We start from the raw sequence: 21,002 nt of genomic DNA on the forward strand, positions 1-21,002 counted from the left end.
TCCCCTCGCTTACCATAATCAATAACAATCATGGACCTTAACGACCACATCGAATACTACAGAATCCTCGGCCTACCAAAAGATGCATCACTAGAAGAGCTCGACGCACGATACTTTGAGCTTATAGAATACTGGACCACAAAAGAGGGAAAAAAACACAACGTCGAATCAGAGCTTGAACTGAATTTCATCGACCAAACTTACAAGGCTCTTCTGTCAAAGTTCCTGGCGGACGGACAAGAACTCGGACAGCGGGGAACACGGACATACACTATGAAAGATGTTTCACAAGGCCAGGACCGGATTGTAAGATCTTGCCTCGACGACGGTGACATGTGGAGCCCTCCACCTGAAGAGAGATCTCCCTCGCTTGAGTTGGAGGATATTTCCGACCGGCTCAGGCGCGAACTTTCTCAGCAAGTGCTGGAGAAAGACTTGGGAATTGAACCTGGGTTTTCAATCAGTGATCTGGCAGGCGAGCTCCACGATGCACCGGACAGAGCCGTCATCGTCCGTACGTACAACGCGACTAGAGAAGCTTTGTGATCTGCACTAACAATATCCTTTGCAGATGCTGTCAATTGCCAGGGAGTCTGGGGATATGGCGTTGCGTTGTATCTCAAAGGATTGGTATGTATACCCAGATTACCTTGACTGGTATGTCGCTGACACAGGCAAGTATCCAGAGGCATTCAGGATATATGAGGCGCACTGTGAGGTTGCTAGTCGACCGTACGATCTCACTGGGACCTGCTTACTTATTCCTCCACAACCTTTGGACTACGAACAGGAGATCATGATAAGGCTCAAGGGCACAGACAAGACCATTCCAACAGGAGAGTCAATATTCAGACCGCGGCGTTGGATCGCTTGCCTCTTCACAAGTATTGGCTATGGTAGACGAAATATGAAAACCAACAACCCAGGAAAAGACTCTAAAGAAAAAATCATCAACAACACCAGAATGGCACTCGAAGACCTCCGAGTCCAGTTGGAAGCGTTTGGTCCTTCCAATTTAAACCCCAAGACCGCCTGGAAGACCGACGGTGACAAGCCAGGTGAGATCTGGAGTCCCAAGTTCAACAGCGGCGCGTTTGGTGTGGATTGGGAGGACACACGCATGCTGATCAGCGAGGAATTTAACGGATTTGAGCGTCCTTGGACTGTGGTGGAGAAACACAGTAACGGCGAACATGGGTCTTCCATGGGAGAGGACAAGAATGAAGTTGCCATACGGGGAATCCAAGGTCACAGCGAGGGGGATTCATGAAGAGCGTGTAACAATTACCGAGGATGGTGTCGTGTTGATGTCTAAAACACAGAGCTTGGCCTTCATGTCAACCTGTAAGGCAATGAGTGAAGAACGTCCTTGACATGCAAAGGAGTATTGGAACTATGGAGGCGAGAAAAAAATGGAAGCAAGTGTGCCGAGTGTACAACAACAGAACAACAGCGAAAAACAATTTGGCTAACTACCCGACCGCAACACGCTCAGCTAGTAACGATCATACACTTCTTGATAGCTCTTTGAACTCTCTATCGACTGATACTAATCTCGTAGTGTGAGTCCTACTTTCCGTGGATATCTTATTCTCGACTGAAGCCGCACGGTTATGTTCCTAGAAAAAGCTGTTGTAAACTCTGCATTCGATCTCTGAGCTATTCGACTGCGCTCTCTGCCACATAATAATTGATACATGTCCAAACACTCGAGGAGCAGAACGCTTTCAGTTCCACTGCGAAAATTCTCCAAAAAACGGCGACCCCCATCTCGTCCGTCTCCCTTGACTGTTTTTCTCCGTTTCCGACTGCGAGCTATGCCATCTCTCTAAGGATCCATCCACCGAGATGATCAACAGCATCCGAATTTCCAGTTAGTTGCTTGATGACAAGGTCATCTTGCCATTGACTGCTTCAATGATAGTGATTCTTCACCGCTTGCACGTCATTCTCGAGGAAAACCTCGATGCGGTCGTCCATCTTGGAGCTGATGTCTTCACACCACAGAGACGCCACTACTCCCGCTCCACCAAAGGCGATGGAGACGAGAGCCACGGTCCTGATGGCGACAAGCAAGCTGCTCGTGAAGGCCGCCCCGGCAGCAGTAGCGATTGCGGCTGTGATTCCTGGGACGGACATGACGGCTTGAGATCCAGCTGGCAGGGCTGAAAGAACAGCCAAACCAAGGTCGCGAGAACCTCCGGCGGCCACGACGGCCGCGACCACCTTCTTGAGGGATTCTCTCGCCAGAGTCCTGTTGATGACGGTCACGTAGACGGTGGTGGCAATGCAATTCCCACCGAATCTTCCCACACCCCTATGTATTTTTTTTGTCAGCACACTGCGCACCTATTGGGATTGGGAGGAGAGTATCGAATGAAAACATACGCAAGTGAACCGGCAATGCCGAGCTCGGTCTGGGGCGCTCCAAACTGACAATATGTGATTGACAGAAACTGGGCCCACGCAAAAGCGACCGAACCGAGAAAATTGAATGCGATCAATGCAGAGCGGCGGTGAGGCGACACCAGAGCCAAGAGCCCTCCGAATAGAGTCATCAGAAAAACGACAGCAAATTGTTGCCATTTCCAGTGTTTGATATAGGGTCCGGCCACGCTGAGGAGGACTCCGCCCGTTGCCAGTCCCAGCCCTTGTATGACCGACAGTGCCATGGCGAGACCAGAACTGGGGTCGTCCGGGGAGAAAATGGCGCCGACAATTTGACCCCAGACGATATTGGTACCCAAGTAGTAAACAGGCACGACAAAGGCGACGATAAAAGGTGCTGTCAATGTTTGTCCCCGGTTGACCTTGAAAAGGTGCGGCGGTGTCAGTGGCTGCTTCAATGGCGCCCATGTCTCCCAACACCCAAAGGCGACGAGGGCGGCGAATCCAGAAACCAGTGGACCAACGACTTTGCCATCGGTTGAGTCCAGGTAGGAAGCGAAGACCACGCCGACCAGAATGAGGACAGCCGCAGCGCTGAACAGTAAAGATCCGATGTAGTCGAGCTCTCTGAGTGCTTGTTTGAAAGAGAGACCTCGTGGATGGGCTGGTGGGTAGTAGAAGAGGTAGAGCACAATAGCCCCGAGACCATTGCCGATGGCAGGGATCCTCAGAAGCCATGGCCATGTACCATTCGTGAGAGCGTGTCGGGCAGCTACCGGTACAACGATGGTAGAGACGACAACGAGCGAGTCAGCGAGGGTAACTGCTGCAGGGCGCCATTTGTTGGGTAACAACTCGGGAGCCGTAAATGTAGCCATCTGGCAGATCGCTCCACCGAGTCCTGCGATGGCCATGCCCACGACGATTTGGACAAAGCCTTTGGCGGTTCCTGCGATAATATACCCAACGCAAACGAAGACGTTGCCCCCGATCAGAAACCACCGTCGCCCGAACAAATCGCTGTTGGGCCCACAGACCATGAAGGAAACGAGCCCGGTGATGAAGTAGACCGAGATCATCCACGTTGCCTTGTCTGTAACGCCAACTTCCTGGGCGATCTGGGACTGCGTGATTGCCAGGCCCGGCATTGGAGAATATGCGAATCCATAGCAAGCGGTGATGGTCTGACCTTTTGTTAGTATATTGCGATATTGCTTTCCTTTAATGCATCCAAGAGGATATGAGAGAGGGACTTACAGCGACCACAAGCCAAGTCTTTGGGGTGACGACGTCTTTCGAGGATGTTTCAGGCGATACTCTCTCCTCTTGGGAGACAGTCGACCCCATCTGCCTGGCTTTCTCGTCTTCGGTGACTTTCTGCTCGAGGGAGCCATGCTCGACGGCGCCTTCCATGACGGTCATGATGATTGACTGATTGATCAGGGGAGTGAGCCTCACTTTCTATGAATCGAGGATGTTCTGCTCTTCCTATGGCTATGGGATTCTGGTGGTATTTCTGATAAGTACTTTAAACCCTTTCGGGGGTCGTCCCGATTAGGTTAGTACATTATTGTCTGGGGGACCCCCAGGGCCCGGGGTTCACTGACCGTAGACCGGGGCTCGATGACCGGAGATCTACCCCCTTTTTCAAATCTACCCCGTATTCTATGCTGCCGCAAGTGCAATTTGAGGGCAATGTAAGCAATTACTCGGTATTCCGTGCCGAGACCAACAATCCGGCTCGCCGATGTGCGACCCCAGATTTTATGAGCCACAAAATATGGGGGTCTGAGAAGATCCTGCGTGATGGATTTATGAGTGAAACCTTGCTTGGCTATAGGCCATTTGATGGAGAGAGACTGATGGAACGCGGTTTTAGGTGGTAGAAGCTTAGCTACGAATCGACAGATGAGATAATCATACAAGTGGTTGTTTGCGCAGAAACTGGAGGAATTGGAAGTTGTTACTCGAGAAGATTGATGTGTGGACTGCCAGTCCGACTTAGATACCATATTTTCACTCCTTGATCGGCTCGTGGAGCGAAACACTTTTCTCGGAAATCATCAACATTGTCCGCCTCATATCGTCGTCCGAGTAGTCCGAGGGACTCTTGATCTTGTACCCCTTGGGTCCAGCCTCGAAACACTCCCCACTGACATCGTTGCTGCCCAACATTGACTGGAATGCCTCGACCACACTCGACATTGGCGTCAACAGCCCCAAACCTTCCAGCCTGTCGGAGAAAGCGTTCGTCATGGCGGTGCGCACCACCGCGGGACAAACTGCATTCATGGTGATTTGCTCCCTCGGTAGATATTTGCCAAACCCACGGACAAAGCCCACGATGCCACTGTTCCGAAAACTGATTAGCAAGGGGAGCATCGAGCCGTAGATTGGGGAGGATGATTACTGTTTTGTAGCTGTATACATTGGCAAGGTTGCGGGTGCATACAGACCACATATAGACGAGACACAACCAACTATGGCGAGTAAAGTTCCCTGGTGTTAGTGCTTCTCGACTTGTCGACTGTTCACTGACAAAAGCACCCGACTTACTTTTCCCCTTGAATCCAAACTTGTTCACATCCTGCCGTCGAAATTGCTGCAACGCCAGACTGACCGTGTACAGCACACCTGTCAAGTTGACGTCGATGACCGACAAGTCTGGCTTTTCAAAGCCCTTGAGATCCTTCCCTCTGTTTGGGAAACTTCTCCTCTCCGAAAGTCCCGCGATGGGGAACACGTAATCGATACGGCCGAATGTGTCGACGGCCTTTTCAAAGGCAGATACCTGCTCATCCCAATTCGTCACGTCCACCTGTGCCGTCCAGGCTACTTGAGCGGTTTCGTTCAGTTCGGCCGCGAAGTCGATGGCACTGTGAATATCACGATCCGCAATAAAGACCTGACATCTACACCGACAGCGTGAGCTTCTGGCCAAGTGACAGTCTATAAAGGGGTTGTCGGTGTTACCCTTCTTTGACAAGCGCAATGGTTAATGCGCGACCGATCCCGCTTGCACCTCCTGCGATGAGTGGTTAATTGATGAGCATTCTGGTTTCGAAAAAAGACCTTGAGCCCGAACCAGTGACAAAGGCATAACTCCCAGCTTCAGACATGTTTCGATCCTGTGCAACTGAAATTTGTCGAATACGTCAAATCGGGACCATAGGCACTGAACCTGAGAATAATAAGAACAGGGGCAAGACGTGCTGTCTGACCTTGGAGTCACAGTTACATTTCTCCATCAATGACGTTTCTCTCTCCTCCCCCTTTCTTTTTTGAATCACATGAAAACAGTCAATTAAGACTCGGTGGAGAGAAAAGTCACGGGAGCACCTTGGGCAGACCCGGTCGAATAGCTCTCCTCGGTGATGTCTTTCCGACTAAGCCGACATGTGTATATCACGGGCAATTCCACCGAGAAGAGAGCGCCGGGCTTGGAGCTTTTTAACCGGACGGGGTCGTCAAACCTAAAGTGATCAATGCAACTCGCTAGTAAAGGTAAGGGAAAGGGCATCAATACGGGCAGTAAATCAGAGGAAGCACGGTGCCGGCCCGAAACTCCTGCCGCAATCTGCCCTCACTCTACGGAGTTCGATGTCCAAGACGAAACGGTTGGTATGATAGGCTGGGATATGATTGCAAGCTGACGATGTCATTCGGCATAATGTATTCGAACCTACAAAGAAGGAATACCCGCCGTCGAAGCGCAAACAGCACCTACTCAAGTCTAACACAGGATGGCTCGTCTTGAAGGAAAAGTCATCTGCATCACTGGGGCGGCGTCTGGGATCGGCTTCGCACTCGCAAGAGTGGCCGCTCAAAATGGTGCCAGACTGTCCATCTGTGACATTCAGAGAGAAATGTTAGCAAAGGCAGTCGCAGATCTCAAGTCTACTGGGGCAGATGTCCTGGGGACCGTCGTCGATGTCGCTTCTGATACGCAGGTCGATAGCTGGATCGCCACCACGGTCGAACATTTCGGCAAGTTGGACGGTGCTGCCAATTTCGCAGGCATTGAACGGACACACGGCGCCTTCACCCAAATCAAGGACCTGAGCAATCAGGAATGGGACCTGGTCCTCTCTGTCAACTTGACGGGGGTCATGTACTGCATCCGTGCCCAGACAAAGGTCATGAAACGCGGAGGTTCAATTGTCAACGCGAGCAGTATTGGGGGGTTGCGAGGTAGAGAAGGTCTGGCACCGTACTGCGTGGCCAAACACGCTGTGATAGGTCTGACGCGAACGGCCGCAAAGGAGAACGGTGCGAATGGTATTCGAGTGAATGCTGTTGCTCCGTACGTCTCTCACAGAACAAGTTCAAGCTTTGGCTATCCTTCTCGCACAACCCTGGCTGACCACTACCAGAGGACCTATCGAGACACCCATGTTTCAGCGGTTACGAGACACTCCTAAAGATGATCAAGAGACGAAAGTCATGACACCCAACTCGATGCCTCTTCAGAGGAACGGCCAACCGGAGGAAGTTGCAGCGTTGGCAGCTTTCCTGCTTAGCGATGATGCAAGCTTTATCACCGGCGCCGTGTATCCCAGTATGCAAACCCCCAAGACGTTCTCCCTTTGTTGAGTCTGCATGTCCTGGCTAATGATGTCTTGTCTATAGTCGATGGTGGCGCAACTGCATAACACATGTTCAACCCTGGCTACTAGGTACTGCAAATCACTTGCCATCGGCACGGTGGATACAATAGAAGAAGTGTACAGATCCGAGCACACGTATACGGTACATATTCGAGTTCCGTCCGGTGGTCGAATACCGACCATTACTCTTACACCTTATCTAACCCACCGCCTATCTGAGTGCTTACCCCACATCTATAGGGCTTACTCGGCGGTCGAATACCGGTCGTAACTCCCTGCCTAGTCTGGCCAGCCTAACTAAATACATATATATCCACATCTATAGGTCTCCCGAGTACCTCGTGCTCGGTGCTCGAATACCGGCCGTGGCTTTTGGGCCTAACTCAACCCGCAGAGCTGATTGGATATTGATTTCTGTGTGTCCTTCGTGTCCTTCGATTGGCTACGAAAGTTCACGGATGTGAATCAAGGGCTGGCACAAGATCAGGTTTTGGTGCAGTCCTTTTTCTTCACATTCGCGTGCGCCCGGTTCGCCAACCACTACCAAAATCCACATTACTCCGCACTATGGACAAGCTCAACGGTCCCACTGTGTAATCACCAGAGCTCCACTGGGAAAAAATCTGCGGAGAAACAAGGGATCAGGGTTTCAAGACTTGGCCTGAAGTCTTGCGGCCATCCAGCTTTGGACCACGCGTCCTGAATCAACACGGCCCTGTTTCCCCTTTCAGATATTTTTTCAATACAAGGATAGAACTACAAGATCATACGAATCGCTCGTTTGTACTTGATATTCACGATTCTATATACCATGTCCAAAATAAAAGTACTTTTGCTTGGCGCGACAGGCGAGACCGGTGCTTCGGTACTGGAAGGACTGGCAGCAGACGATGCCTTTGTGAGTTCCGACAATTGTGGTGCCAGGTCAGGACATACAAGCTAAAGATTCTGGTTGTAGCATGTCAGCATCGCAGTTCGCCCTTCTTCGACGGATAAGCCCGCAGTTCGTGCTCTTGTGGCTCGTGGCTTCCCAGTCATTGAAGTCGATCTGGACACGAAGCTTGATCCCTCTCCTCTTGAGCCATTCAACACTGTCATCAGCTGCATTGGCCCAGCGGCTCAGCAGAGTCAGTTGAATCTGGCTACCGCGGCCAAAGCTGCCGGAGTGAAACGCTTCGTCCCTTGCGCCTTTATCACCATCTGTCCTCCGGGCGGGGTCATGCAACTACGAGACGCGAAGGAAGAAGTCTACAACCACATGTTCCGCCTTCATCTGCCATACACCATTATTGACACGGGGTTTTGGCACCAGATCTCGTTCCCACCACTACCCTCGGGTAGACTGGACGATATTCACTTCATGGGAGAGAATAATCTTTACGGGGATGGCAGTGCACCGAACCTCCTTACCGATCTCCGTGATATTGGACGCTTTGTGGCCCGCATCATCAAAGATCCGCGGACGCTGAACAAAAAGATCTTCACGTGGTCGGACGAACTGAGCCAGAACGAGATCTATGCTGTGGCGGAGAACCTCTCTGGTGAGAGAATCGACAAGAAACCAGTCTCCTTGGAGGAGATGGAGTCCATTGTCGCCAAAGCCAAGCAGGATCTCGCCGCTGATCCCACGAACATCATGGCCAAGATGGCACTTTGGACCCAGGAGTACAACCTCTCGAAATATTTCCGCAGAGACAATACGAGAGAGAATGCTCTTTACCTCGGATACTTGGACGCCAGAGATCTGTATCCTGACTTTCGGCCGATTTCTTTTGTCGATTATTTCAAGGAAATCCTACGAGGGAACGGCAAAAAGCCTTATGCAGGTAGGTGGTGACGACGGAGCGAATACAATATCACCTCGGCATACCTATATAGAGCTTCTGAGTAGCCACGAATTGGTCCATCTGTCCGTGGCCGATCTCAGGCCACGTCTGATGGTTTATATAGAATACCAGCGGGGCAAGAAGGTCTCTCTTGAACCCTGCTACGCAGATTAGCCTCTCGGCACCTATCATGTTTCAGGTCTACCTAGACACGATCTTGTGAACGAGACGGGTCTCAGGTACAACATTTTGCGCAGCCATGGTTATGCATCGAACCATTTCATGAAGGCCTGTCGACTGGCTGGAATTGATAACAAAATCCCCGTTCATTTCTCCTCATTGTTCTCCAGTAGCTCAATATATTGGCCAACAACGCTGCGTATTTGCTCCTCAATACCGCGAAACTTCAAATTGAATGTCTTTTCGGTCTTGGTGCTGGATATCTTTGTATGAAGTGAAGATCCCATGGCCGCCTGGGGATTGATCTTCCCTGCTTTGGCCGCTTCCGGGAACAATTTCTCGATCAGGCCAGGAACGGAGCTCCAATCCACTCCAGTGCCGCTGCCGTCTTCCTGTTGCCAATTCAACATGTACGTGTCACTTGGGATGTCCGGGCTCAGAGCCTGTACATGTAGTTTCGCGACGTCGTCGTTGTGGACCGTGGCTCCAGGTTTCGGCCCCTCCCATCGTTTGCCCAGTGCCAAACTCAACAGTAAAGCGTTCGTGCCCGTGACCATATCCGCAGCCGAAGTCTGCAGGTCGTCTCGGCCCATGACATACGTCGGGCACAAGTGTACGACGTCGAATCTAGGTTTCGCTCTCCCCAGCCACTCCAGAGTGCCGTTGTATGTCGCGACCTTGGATGCGCAGTACGCCTGAAGTTCGCTCCCGTATGGTCCGTTGTCCAACGAGACTCGGCCCTCAGCGTCAAAGACTTGATCGCCGCCACCCGTGACGGCGAAGACTTTGAAGGGGACGACAGCGACGACCGAGGCTGTGATGACGACACGTTTCACAGTGCCTGCTTTGGCGGCCGACTCGAGCATGCCCATCGTGCCTCTCGTGGCTGGTTTGATGAAGAAGTCATGATATTCCTTCTCGGTCAACTTGCCACCAGTGGTGATACTGCTTGCGATGTGTATCACTTTGGAAACTCCATTCACGGCATCGTCGTAGGCCCCGGGCACCGTCATGTCCGGCACAATGACAAAGGACAGTCGGCCTGGGGCCAGCGATGCTTCGAGTTGGGCATGGTGTCTTGCGAGAGCAGACCTGATAGCGTTGAAGCGTGCCCGAGAGCGGAGTGCTAGGCGGACGCGATACCCGCTCTCGAGAGCTATCACGACAGTCCGGAAACCGATGTGGCCGGAGCCACCGGTGATTAGTATGAGCTCCTTGGACATGGATCGCCGGGACTGAAAGCTGTCGAGCCAGCAAAATAGTAGTGGCGACTTGTTGTTATCTCTTGGAAGGACCTCAGAAATGCGGGTTAACAGACGGGCGATGTCGATAACCGGGGTATTCAGAACAATGTTGGCCCAGATACTGACCGCAGCTGTGTGAGCGACCTCTCCTCTACAAGGAGCTGATTTTCATTGCATAATTGACCAAGGAAAGATAGCAAAGTCATTTGGAGTCGACCAAGTGGGTGGATATTCGTGAGTCTTGAAATGTAAACTTCATTCGCATACAGACCCAGGCTACGGTGGAGAGCAAGCGATGAACGGTCCATACGGCGCCGTACCAAAGCAACAAAGATCGGTTTGCAGATGATTGGGCGGTCGGGATTCGATTCCCTTAGAATTGAAGATGGAGGAATATACACTTTCGGACCAAGTGTCGTTGCCATTTAGTGTCGGGGAAATTGTCTTTCTCCCACATGACGGGGAGTGGCCCTCGGCCGCCCACTGACAAGAACGGACAGAGTCAGGCAGTTTAAAGGGCTTGGAGACAAGAGAAAGTGGTAAAAGTTTGTTGAACAAACAAGACCTAGGCTACAGCACTAGGACCCCCTGGTGCATTTCTCGTCCTTGGACAGGGCTCACTTTTGCGCGGGAGATCGGGGCGCACAAGCACGCAACCAAACAGTAGAATACATTGCGCGACTCAGAACACCCTCGACAGCCAATCCAGTACTCGGTTGGGCATGATTCCAGACTCCAACCCTGCGTGCAAGTCCAGAACCCAGTCTATATGCACACTTGCCGGGCATTCCACATTTTCAACCTTGTTGCCTGCCTCGTTGAGCTTCTCTCCCAGCTCGACAATGTGAGACTTGAAGCATTCATCACCTCCGTATATATTCAAGATGGACTTGGCAGGGATCCCTCTCCACCAGGCGACATCGGCGCGGAGAGGTTCCGAGTAGTTGTTGACATCTTCCGGGTCGACGTATGCAGGGCCGAGCAGGTGCATGCTGATGGGAGCGACGCAGTCTTTGTCTTTGTTTGCCGTCCAAGACTCACTGTCGGTGCCAAAGCTGACCATGGGCGAGAACAGGAGGACCCCAGCAAGTGGAGCGTCCAGCCTCAACGGCTCGACTCCGTCGAATCCGTGCAACAGGATGGATAGGACCCCGAGGGTAAGATTTCCCCCTCCGGAATCTCCGCCAATGGCAACCTATATAGGGAGACATGGTGTTAACTGTCTGGGTCAGGAAAAGTGGTTTTTGATATATGGACACGTACGTTGGATGCGTCGTAGCCTTGGCCCAGAATGAATCGCAGAGCCTCCAGCCCTTGGATGATTTGGGTAGGATATCTTACCTCCTTGGTCAGTCCTAGATAAAAATGGTCAAAATCCCATCCATACAGAATTCAAATCATGGGCTTAGTAGCGGGGTCTGTCTGCCTCACCGTACTCCAGAGCCGCAATGACAAAGTCGCTTTTCGGGTTCAAAGACTTGAGACATTCATTCCAGAAGCGAACATGTCCCTTGAGCGCGGGAAAGCAGAATCCTCCACCTATACTTTTTGTAAGCTGTTTGTTGACCTCTTCTCTCCAAGGGATGGAAATCTCCCTGACCATGGAAATACAGAAGCACCCCTTTCGCCGGACGATGTCCAAGCCAGTGTATCCGTGCGCCTCTGCCCGCTGGAATGTCTTGAATTTCATGCTCGAGATTGAGCTTCTGCGCCTCTTTTGTGATCAATTCCCCGGTGGGTAGTAGACTGGCTTTGAATTCGAAGGGTGTTTTGAATGCTTCCCGGAACGCACTGTTTCGGGCATCGTGGGCGGCAGAGCGAGACATTATTGCACTGGTCTGTTCCACGGCATGTGATGGAGGTCATGAGAACCGAGATAGATAAATGGACGGGTTAGACTAAAAACGGGGATTCAGCACGTTGGCCTTTCTGCATATATCATGTATGCTGCGCAGCTTCAAAGGCGATTGGGGAGCCGGAGTAAACAATTTGCGCCGCCGAGCCATGTTCTACGTTCCAACATTTGGCTTCTTGGTTAGAGTCAGATGACCATGGATGATCACAGCCGTATACAACCCAGGATCGGGACTCGTTATCCGAAGTACGGGTTATATACGTCTCAAGGTTGGTGGATCACTCGTGGCTGATGGGGCCGGTCATCGATGCCCGGGAATCTACATACACGACTCGCAGCCTTGCGCATTTGACTTGTATCAGTACGCGACCAGTCGACCCCGTATGCGCTTTCAGCCCATGATTACAGCTGTATGAAGCCGATCTCCAACAAGAGAATGGGCCAGGACTGTGGTTGTGTCCGGATTCAACCCCGACTAGTTCTGATCCAGCCAATGCGATCCCTTTACAGTTGAATCTTCCGTGTCCACATCGCCCAGAAAGTTTCGCCAATACAAGTTTCGGCGAGGTTCGTCCGACCGAAGATAGCTAGATTCTCCCCCTCCACGGTGGCAATTCTCGGTGGCCCTCCCCTGACCTCGGTGTCTCCCCCACACAAGGTTCCCCCGCCTACGCCCTCCATGATGAGCCTGGAGGTTGCTATATGTGATAGTGTACTTATAAACAAGGGCCCATGTTCGCGCCCACGCCCCTTACTCTAAACACTTCGACTAGAGCCTCTGGTAACTTACACAGAAACAACATGGCCGAACAAGCACCTCAAGTTAACGGCGTGCATCGCCAAGTCAATGGCCACCAAAACGGACACGAACCTTTTTTCGAGGCCATCATAGTTGGCGCTGGCTTTGCAGGTCTTCGCGAGTTGTATGAGCTGCGAAAACGTGGCGTCTCTGCTCGCGTTTTCGACGCTGCGGGTGGAGTGGGAGGTGTAAGTCTCTTCCTTGTCACTTTCCCTCACATGGCTGAGATTGAACTGTCTAGACATGGTATTGGAATCGATACCCCGGTGCCCGAACCGACAGTGAAAGTTGGGTTTTCATCTTTACGTTTCTGGAGGAATTGGGCATGGAATGGTCATGGAAAGAGCGATTCCCTCAGCAACCAGAGGTCGAGCAGTACCTGAACAAGATTGCCGACTATCTCGACCTTCGGAAAGACATCCAGTTGAACACTCGTATCGTATCGGCTCATCGTGACGAGGTCCAAAATCGTTGGAGAATCACCACCGACAAGGGCGAAACTTATACTTGCAAATTCCTGATTACAGCTGCTGGAGTCCTGGCCACGCCACTCCGGCCACCTTTTCCTGGTCTGGACTCGTTTCAAGGTGAATGGTACCAATGTGGACTGTGGCCCAACAAGAAAGTCGACTTCACAGGGAAGAGAGTCGGACTTATTGGAGCAGGGGCCACGGCAGTCCAAGTTGCACCGATTGTCGCCCACAATGCGAAGAGCCTCACCATGTTCCAAAGGACACCCAACTACGTTGTTCCAGCTCGTAACTACCCGATCACCAAAGACCAGATGGACGAAATCACCAGAACCAACAAAGAGATATGTGAACGCGCCCGGACTCATTCCATGGGTTTCGATATCATTGATTCGAAATTGAAATTCGACGACCTGGAGGACGAGAAGGCCATTCAACGCGTTCTCGACGCGGGTTGGGAAAAGGGCGGGTTTCATTATTTCTTCGAGACGTTCGCAGACACGCTCACCAACCCCAAGACCAACGAGGTGGCCTCTGAGTTTGTTCGCAACAAGATCCGTGCCATTGTCAACGACAAGAAAACGGCGGAGCTCCTATGCCCTACCTACCCAATCTTTTCCAAGCGACCACCAGCTGGACACAACTACTACCAAACGTTTAATCGGAGCAACGTCGAGCTTGTCGACGTCAAAAACGACCCTATTCAGGAGATCACGCCAAAGGGGGTCAAGTTGGCAAGCAATAAAGAATACGAATTTGACATGATCATCTTCGCTCTAGGTACGTACAGATTTGCTCTTGTCTCAGATTCGCCAGCTGATCAGTTCACAAGGGTTTGACGCCGTCACCGGCACCATAGCAAACATCGGTATTCACGGTAGTGATGGCCAACCAATTGGTGACGTGTTCAAAAAGGAACTAACGACATCATACGGCGTCACCATCCCAGGGTTTCCGAATCTATTCATGATCTTTGGACCCCAAACTCCCTTTGCCAACGGACCGATGGTCATTGACATCGTCGCCGACTATATCGGGAAGACGATATCGTACCTGAAAAGTCACGACATCGACCGCATCGAGTCCAAGAAGGAAGCGGCCGAACGCTGGAGCTCCGAGGTCAACCACGTTTTCGAGCAAACCGTGGTCGCTCAAACGGCAATGGACGTCAAGTCATGGTATGTGGGCGCCAACATCCAATCCAAGCTCCACAAGACTCTACTCTACTTTGGGGGAATACCGAGGTACATGGAGATACTGAACAAGGAGATCGAGGAGAGATATCCCTCACATACCTTGTCTGGACCGAAGGAAGTTACGGTGTAATCATTCCTGCTTGGTGAAACTGGGGCTCAGCGACTACCAAAGTTTCATATACACGAGGGTTTTGTCTGTATTCAGTGAAAGGCTTCTTGGGAGCATTTGTGGGCAGAGACTCGTAGAGCATGTATATGTGTGTGTGTGTGTGTGTGTGGCCATTACTTTATCACAAGTAAACAAAGTCAGCAATCAAGTCGTGGAGATTTTCCAGATCGAGGGCCCACCTGTCTAGACGGGCTGGGCTACTCCGTTACAGAACCAGGGTCATCGAAAAGCTCCTGTCTTCTGTCATCAGACTAGATTCTCATTGCGCTATTCTATTCTCGCACGTGGAGAGATACGGAGCCACAGAGATCTCCTGCCGATGGGGGAAAAGAAAACATCACGAAGACACGGGTTTTCAAGAGAAGGGGGGCATGGAAGCTTGATCGCGGTCGAATGCTTTCTGCGGTATCGTACTGCGAGTGAATGCCGGAGGGACAGAGATAGACAGGTGAACACTATGTGAACCAGCACGGATTTCACTAACCCCACCATTTATCCAACAGCTTAGCATGAGGTACCGATGGGAGGAGGCATCATGTCATATCTGAAGCACAGAACAATCATCATCCGACATCAGCATCTCAATGATAGACATTCTTTTCTGCTTGGACATCATTCTCCAAGAATATCTCGATCTTGGGTGTCATTTTGGGTCCGATATCTTCCAAGGCGAGCGTGGCGAGGATAGCCAGCCCACCGAACCCGACCGAAGCCAAGGCCACCGTCCTACCGCATGAAGTATTAGTATGGTGTTGTTTTGGTTTGCCGCCGGCGGGGAGGGAGGGAGAAGACAAGAATGGGGCCTGTACATACCTGAGGCCTGCGACGTAACTTTGTTGATATGCGCCAGCTGCCGCTTCGATGATGGCTGCAGTGGCGCCTTGGACTTGTGCCACAGCTTCCGCCCCAAGCGATAGGGCACCCAACACAGCCTCTGCAACTTTGGCCGAACCGCCAGCGGCTTCAACGGCGGCAGGGACTTCGGCTGCAGCATGCGACTTCTGAACGCTGGCCAGGATCGTCTGGAACACGCTGACCGCAATGGCGCCACCGGAAAGTCTTGCCACGCCGGCCAAGCCGCCAGCAATACCGAGTTCGACTTGGTCTGCACCAAATTGGATGTAGGCAATGGAGAGATATTGAGCATAGCCGTACGCGGTTGCCGTGAGGAACGCAAATGCCACAGCGAGACCTTCCCTGTCCGGAGTGATGTAGGCCAGCAAGCCACCGAAGAGAGTCATTAACGTGATGGGAACCGTCATCTGCCATTTCCAGTGCTGAATATAGGTCCCGGCAAAGGAAAGGATCATGGCACCGGTAAAAATCCCGAACCCTTGGACAGTCGACATTAGCAATGTGATATGAAACGGCGTAGTAGGCGTGGTGAAATAGGTCACAACCATGGTCGGCCAGACGATGTTGGTACCGTAGTAGAACATGGTAACGACAAAGCCGACGATGAACGGGGCGGTCAATGTGCGACCTCTATTGTGGGTGAATAGGCGGGTCGGGGCGAGTGGTTGTTTCAAGGGAGCAAATGTTTCCCAGGCGCCGAACATCAACATCAGCGCAAACCCCGAGACAAGAAGGCCAATAACCAGAGGGTCGTTTGACGGTCGGACCTGGACGTAGACGATGCCCGTGAGAATCAGGGTCGTCGCCCCGGTGAATGTCAACATGCCGACATAGTCGAGTTGCTTGAGAGCCACGTGCCATGCGACGCCCCGCGGGTGCCGGGGGGGAAAGTAAAGGAGTGCGAGGACAATAAAGGATATAGCAATGCTAATCGCTATGCCCCAATATCCCCAACGCCACTTTCCAGATAGTTAGTGGGATGATTTTGACCAGCGAGCGGCGTCTCGTTACTTACAGCGTCACCGTGTCTGATGGCGATTCGAGCCGTAGGCGGCCCGACAATGACGGAAAAGAGGACCATGGCATCGGCAATGACCACAGCCCAATGACGCCACTTGTTGGGAAGAAGTTCAGGTGCCGCAAACGCGGCTAGTTGACATTGGCATCCACCGAACCCAAACAAGACATGTGCAGCAATGGTCTGGCCCAGGGATTTTGAGGTGCCGCCTAAGATGGCCCCAATGAAGACGAGAACGTTGCCCGCGAGGATGAAATATCGCCGGCCGAACAAGTCGCTGCATAACCAGTTTAGGAGACGAGACGCAACGGGGACAGACGACACGTTATCAAACACACCTGTTGGCACCACAGAGCATGAAAGAGACAGTGCCAGCAAGAGGATAAACCGAATTGATCCAGGTACCGCTTGCGGGTGCCCCAAACTGAGTGGCGATTTGTATCTCGATGGTACTGAAGAATGGGACTGGCCAGAATGAGATCCCATAAGAGATAGCTAGAGTCTGCAGGCAGAGTCACTAAGTGCTGGAGAAAGCCAAATGCTAGAATGTACTATCACCACGGCCCAAGTCTTCGCTGTCACAGCATAGTCGTCGTCTACCATTGGTGTATGCAAGGTGCTGTAGTCTGCGCCGTGTGACGACTGTAGCTCCACATCCTGAACCGACTGTATGGTGCCACCCTCGTCGTGCTTCATGGAATAAGGCTTTTCAGAATTCATGACGCCGTCCGTGGGAGACCAACTGGTCAATGAGCTTGAGCTATGGCAAGAGGAGAACGAAAGGGAGACGAATGGCCAAGCAAAGTAAAGTGAACAAGGCGACAGCCAAGATCTTCTATTGAAGTTGACTCGGTGGGAGAATGGTATATAAAATCTTGTCTCCGGGGCCCAGGAATTCAAGGCCTCAGGTAGAGTAAAACCAGACAGGAAACTGGCATTACTGGACGGATCTTCGTCTAGTTCCTATAGCGACCCTTGAATGGGAATCACGAGGTCCATGCCGAATGGCTCGATATCTCAGACGCCTCGCCGAGTCACGCATATTGAGGTGTCGCATTCATCCTGTCCCGGCACTCGAACGCCGCAAGACGGATTCATCTTTGTCCCGAGCCAGCTTTTGGATCCTGTAGTAGCCCCGTGTAGTAGTGCGATGCCAGGCCCCGGAGCTCGATCCAGATTCTCCCACGTTGTGCCGGGTCTGAACCCTCCAACATAGGCGACCAAGTCGACCAAAGTCAACCTATTCAAGCGCCAAGTTGGTGTAGTCACGTGAGAGAGATTGCCAAGGCGGCACCAGGACCGGCGCCATACCCAATAGCTATACCTCGTTTAGTCAGCCGGCCCCGGGACCCGATAGACTTTGATGGTATTCATCTATTGAGCACCATCCGGAGCTGTTGTTCGGTCATCGATCCCCGATATTTTACCCTTTAGGTGGGTCCTTGTTTTACTATAGTTTTGCACAGTAATAATGACAGGTCAACGATGTCAAGAGTAATCAAGCCAACAAAATTATGGCGTACATTTCGCAGTCGAAGGCGTTTCAAGCCCTAATACACCCGAGGATGCAGGACAAGTGCTTTTCCCAATGTTCCTCTTGTCAGCACGGCCCAAAAAAAACCCCTCCCATTGGCACGTAAAATGAGCTCCGTTTTATTTTCATACAAACAGGTCCTGAAAATCATTCCATGAACCCATGGTCATCAGGGCTTCACAGTCCTCCAAAGCAAGCATGAATTGCCCGGGGTCCATGGTCGAGGTGGCGTCAGCAGATGACCAGTCCTGCTGCATGACCTGGCCGAGCAGGGCGACGGGGGGGCTCTCGACCACGGTGTCGTTCGTCGGTCGGCGCTGCAGGAGGGAAGCGTTGGCGTCTCGTAGAGCTTGGGAATCTTCCTTGGCGCTCAAAAGTTTACATCGTCGCATCAGGTACCGCAGTTGCTTGAGCACCGTCTTGGCGCTCATGTGGCAACACTGAATTTCTTCCAGGGCTGCGATGCACGTGGTCAGGGCGGACAGGCATTCGTTGGTGGCTTCTGACGACTGCTCCGCGCGGAGGGCGATGAGGACCACGGCCGCCGAAGTGATGTTGTACATGGCCACCCCGACCAGCGTCATGGCGGACCCGTGAGATGCTCTGTAGTCGGCCAGAATGTGTCCGATCTGCAGGACGTGGTCGAGACAAATGGCTCGCGATTCTTGCGAGGTTGCGGTGCTTTCGGCCTGGTTCGTCCCGAATCTCGCGGAAGAACGGTGCAAGAGGATCATCGCCCCGTGAAATTGCAGCTGGAGGACGTATACCGCGGGAGGACAGCCCGGGTTGTGTCTGAGACCTGGGTCGAGGCTTGATTCCCATTGAAGTAGTTTCTCGCGAAGAGTTTTCAGCTGGCAGTAGGTGAATGACTGTTGGTTCAACGCGTGGGAAATCTCTCCCACGATGGTGAACAGCGTCGCCCAGGCCATCAATATGGCCAGGTCTGACGAGGATGGAGAGGCCTTGTCGACGGGAGGGGAAAGTGGCGAGATGGTGACATCGCCCAGATTGATGGCGCAGGGCCGCCCAAGATAGAGACCCCAGCCGCGGTCGTAGGCAAAGCATCCCCAAAAGACCACTTTTCTGACCTCGAAATCCAAAGGAGATGAGCTGGTGGATTGGAACTCCGCATCATCCTTGTGCAGCCCGAGTTCAAATATCAGACGAGAGGATCGTCCCGATTCCAGCCACCCCTTGGTATCTTGCCCGCGCCGAGAATATACGGCACTGAGCAGCTGAAGACTTTGAATGGTTGTCAACCCTACCTTGTTCTCGATTTCCTGTTCGGCCAACTCGGTAGCCTTTCTCAGCAAGTATGGTTTTGATCCTTCAGCGTCTTCATCCCGGCTGAGTGCCAGTGCTCTGATCTCGGGGACTTCGGAGAAAACGGCTGCATTGACCAGGATGGCGTAGAGGAGGGCTTTGCTGTAGTATCGCGAGCGGCCGGCCTGCATGTCCTGCAAGAACGCTTCACGGTGGACCACCTGAAGAACTTGGTGTTGGAAACGCCAGTACTGCTCCAAGAGGTGGTCGCGAAGCACTGGCGAGATGTTTTCCTGGTCCTCCAGTTCAAGTCTCCCAGCGTCGTCCCACTTTAAGAAATTATAGGGCATCTTTTCGCTCGTGTGTAGGCTCGATGTAGGTCCGTAGTACCTGGCCAGACCACTCTCATCGGCACGAAAGTGAGGTTTTTCTGCACACAGTCTGGCAATGAGAGTGTGGGGTGTCTTTTTGAAGTCGATGACGCTTGTGGCCGGGGCCGAGTCGTTGTTCAACGCCGAGTCGATGTTCACGGCGGGGAGCGTGGCGGCCGTGTTGGGTGACCGGACTGAACTCGGTGGTGTCAAGTACAAATTTCGTTCTGCCCTCGCCTCCGACTCTCGCAATTGCTTTTCCAGACTCTCAATTCTTCTCTCCAGCTCCCGGGTTCGTCGCTTGGACGACGGCCTCAGCCGCTCATCTTCATCGGGAACGATGCACGGTATCTCCAATCTTTCGCACTGGTTGCAAGTCGAACTCTTTCGGTAGCATTTGATCTTTTTCTGTCGACAGCTCAAGCACGCCAGTGACCGAGCCGCATCCTTTGTGCCTCCGCCTCCACGTCCATCTACCTGGAGGTTGGCCGAGCTTTGACGGCGCTTCTTGCCTTTGGGACTCGGCTCATTGACGGGCGAAACCGCCAGGTTCATCGAGTGCGGCGAATCCACGTTGATTGTGGAAAGACTGATGAAACCATTCGCAGCGTCAAATAATCCGGTCTGAGACATGGTTACAGCCACGACATGAATAGTACGTTGTTATATCGAGACCAGGGCAGAGCAATCGGGGTTGAGACCCAAGCGACAAACCATCCAAGGGAGGCGGCAAGGGCTGTGTTGGTTGAGAGAGAGAGAAAAAAGATCGTGGAGAGCGGGGGGGGAGGGATCACGACAACAACAAAGTCAAGCAAACATGCCTAGCAGTGCCTAGCGAAGACCCTATACCGAGTCCCCTACGACTCCGTCTCCATACCTAGACACCCACACACCATAGTGCTTCCCCCACACTCCCAGCCTTTCTCTCTGGTAAGGCGAGGGTGCCTAGACTACAAGCAAGTGTGGGGTGAACAGCCTCAACCTCGGTTCAAAGTCTACTGCATCGCAACCAAATATTGACTAGGGATGGCTGAGAGACAACGAGAGAAAAAGCCTCTGCCACATCACTACACAGTACCGCCCCCCAGGCGACCGTAGAGGTTGGGCCCTTTCCCCCAAAGCACCTAAGTCGGGAGAGTACATAACAGTGATGAACGGGCATTGTTCGGGGGCGCAAAACAATTACCCCGCGCGTCCAAGGGTTTGCCCATTCCATTGCCCCCTTTT

The 21,002-nt window shown here is 52.3% G+C and overlaps 9 protein-coding genes across 9 annotated transcripts; 3 read left to right on the plus strand and 6 right to left on the minus strand.

The window, feature by feature from the left end:
• Positions 1–30: 30 nt before the first annotated feature.
• Positions 31–1,270, plus strand: AYO20_07543 (hypothetical protein; the record flags this gene model as incomplete). Its single annotated transcript, XM_022645828.1, has 3 exons — positions 31–514; positions 572–630; positions 680–1,270. The coding sequence occupies 3 exons, from the start codon at positions 31–33 to the stop codon at positions 1,268–1,270; spliced, it is 1,134 nt and encodes a 377-aa protein (XP_022498238.1).
• Positions 1,271–1,914: 644 nt separating this feature from the next.
• AYO20_07544 (hypothetical protein) lies at positions 1,915–3,810 on the minus strand (the record flags this gene model as incomplete). The annotated part of the gene is made up of 3 exons (XM_022645829.1): positions 1,915–2,317; positions 2,389–3,572; positions 3,646–3,810. 3 exons carry the CDS (start codon positions 3,808–3,810, stop codon positions 1,915–1,917), a joined length of 1,752 nt encoding a protein of 583 aa, XP_022498239.1.
• Positions 3,811–4,404: 594 nt separating this feature from the next.
• Positions 4,405–5,507, minus strand: AYO20_07545 (hypothetical protein; the record flags this gene model as incomplete). The annotated part of the gene is made up of 4 exons (XM_022645830.1): positions 4,405–4,670; positions 4,945–5,300; positions 5,362–5,413; positions 5,474–5,507. The coding sequence occupies 4 exons, from the start codon at positions 5,505–5,507 to the stop codon at positions 4,405–4,407; spliced, it is 708 nt and encodes a 235-aa protein (XP_022498240.1).
• A 624-nt stretch (positions 5,508–6,131) lies between these two features.
• AYO20_07546 (hypothetical protein) lies at positions 6,132–8,995 on the plus strand (the record flags this gene model as incomplete). The annotated part of the gene is made up of 5 exons (XM_022645831.1): positions 6,132–6,691; positions 6,762–6,946; positions 7,844–7,893; positions 7,954–8,821; positions 8,874–8,995. 5 exons carry the CDS (start codon positions 6,132–6,134, stop codon positions 8,993–8,995), a joined length of 1,785 nt encoding a protein of 594 aa, XP_022498241.1.
• A 152-nt stretch (positions 8,996–9,147) lies between these two features.
• On the minus strand, positions 9,148–10,224 carry AYO20_07547 (hypothetical protein; the record flags this gene model as incomplete). The annotated part of the gene is made up of 1 exon (XM_022645832.1): positions 9,148–10,224. One exon carries the CDS (start codon positions 10,222–10,224, stop codon positions 9,148–9,150), a length of 1,077 nt encoding a protein of 358 aa, XP_022498242.1.
• Positions 10,225–10,927: 703 nt separating this feature from the next.
• AYO20_07548 (hypothetical protein) lies at positions 10,928–12,071 on the minus strand (the record flags this gene model as incomplete). The annotated part of the gene is made up of 4 exons (XM_022645833.1): positions 10,928–11,440; positions 11,509–11,600; positions 11,677–11,784; positions 11,846–12,071. The coding sequence occupies 4 exons, from the start codon at positions 12,069–12,071 to the stop codon at positions 10,928–10,930; spliced, it is 939 nt and encodes a 312-aa protein (XP_022498243.1).
• Positions 12,072–12,901: 830 nt separating this feature from the next.
• AYO20_07549 (hypothetical protein) lies at positions 12,902–14,695 on the plus strand (the record flags this gene model as incomplete). Its single annotated transcript, XM_022645834.1, has 3 exons — positions 12,902–13,087; positions 13,141–14,149; positions 14,202–14,695. 3 exons carry the CDS (start codon positions 12,902–12,904, stop codon positions 14,693–14,695), a joined length of 1,689 nt encoding a protein of 562 aa, XP_022498244.1.
• A 620-nt stretch (positions 14,696–15,315) lies between these two features.
• On the minus strand, positions 15,316–17,327 carry AYO20_07550 (hypothetical protein; the record flags this gene model as incomplete). The annotated part of the gene is made up of 5 exons (XM_022645835.1): positions 15,316–15,460; positions 15,548–16,548; positions 16,605–16,884; positions 16,946–17,109; positions 17,160–17,327. 5 exons carry the CDS (start codon positions 17,325–17,327, stop codon positions 15,316–15,318), a joined length of 1,758 nt encoding a protein of 585 aa, XP_022498245.1.
• Positions 17,328–18,266: 939 nt separating this feature from the next.
• AYO20_07551 (hypothetical protein) lies at positions 18,267–20,408 on the minus strand (the record flags this gene model as incomplete). Its single annotated transcript, XM_022645836.1, has 1 exon — positions 18,267–20,408. One exon carries the CDS (start codon positions 20,406–20,408, stop codon positions 18,267–18,269), a length of 2,142 nt encoding a protein of 713 aa, XP_022498246.1.
• Positions 20,409–21,002: the final 594 nt, after the last annotated feature.

The sequence above is a fragment of the Fonsecaea nubica genome (genome assembly GCF_001646965.1).
Source record: "Fonsecaea nubica strain CBS 269.64 chromosome Unknown Scaff53, whole genome shotgun sequence".
In the NCBI taxonomy this organism is placed as follows: Eukaryota; Fungi; Ascomycota; class Eurotiomycetes; order Chaetothyriales; family Herpotrichiellaceae; genus Fonsecaea; species Fonsecaea nubica.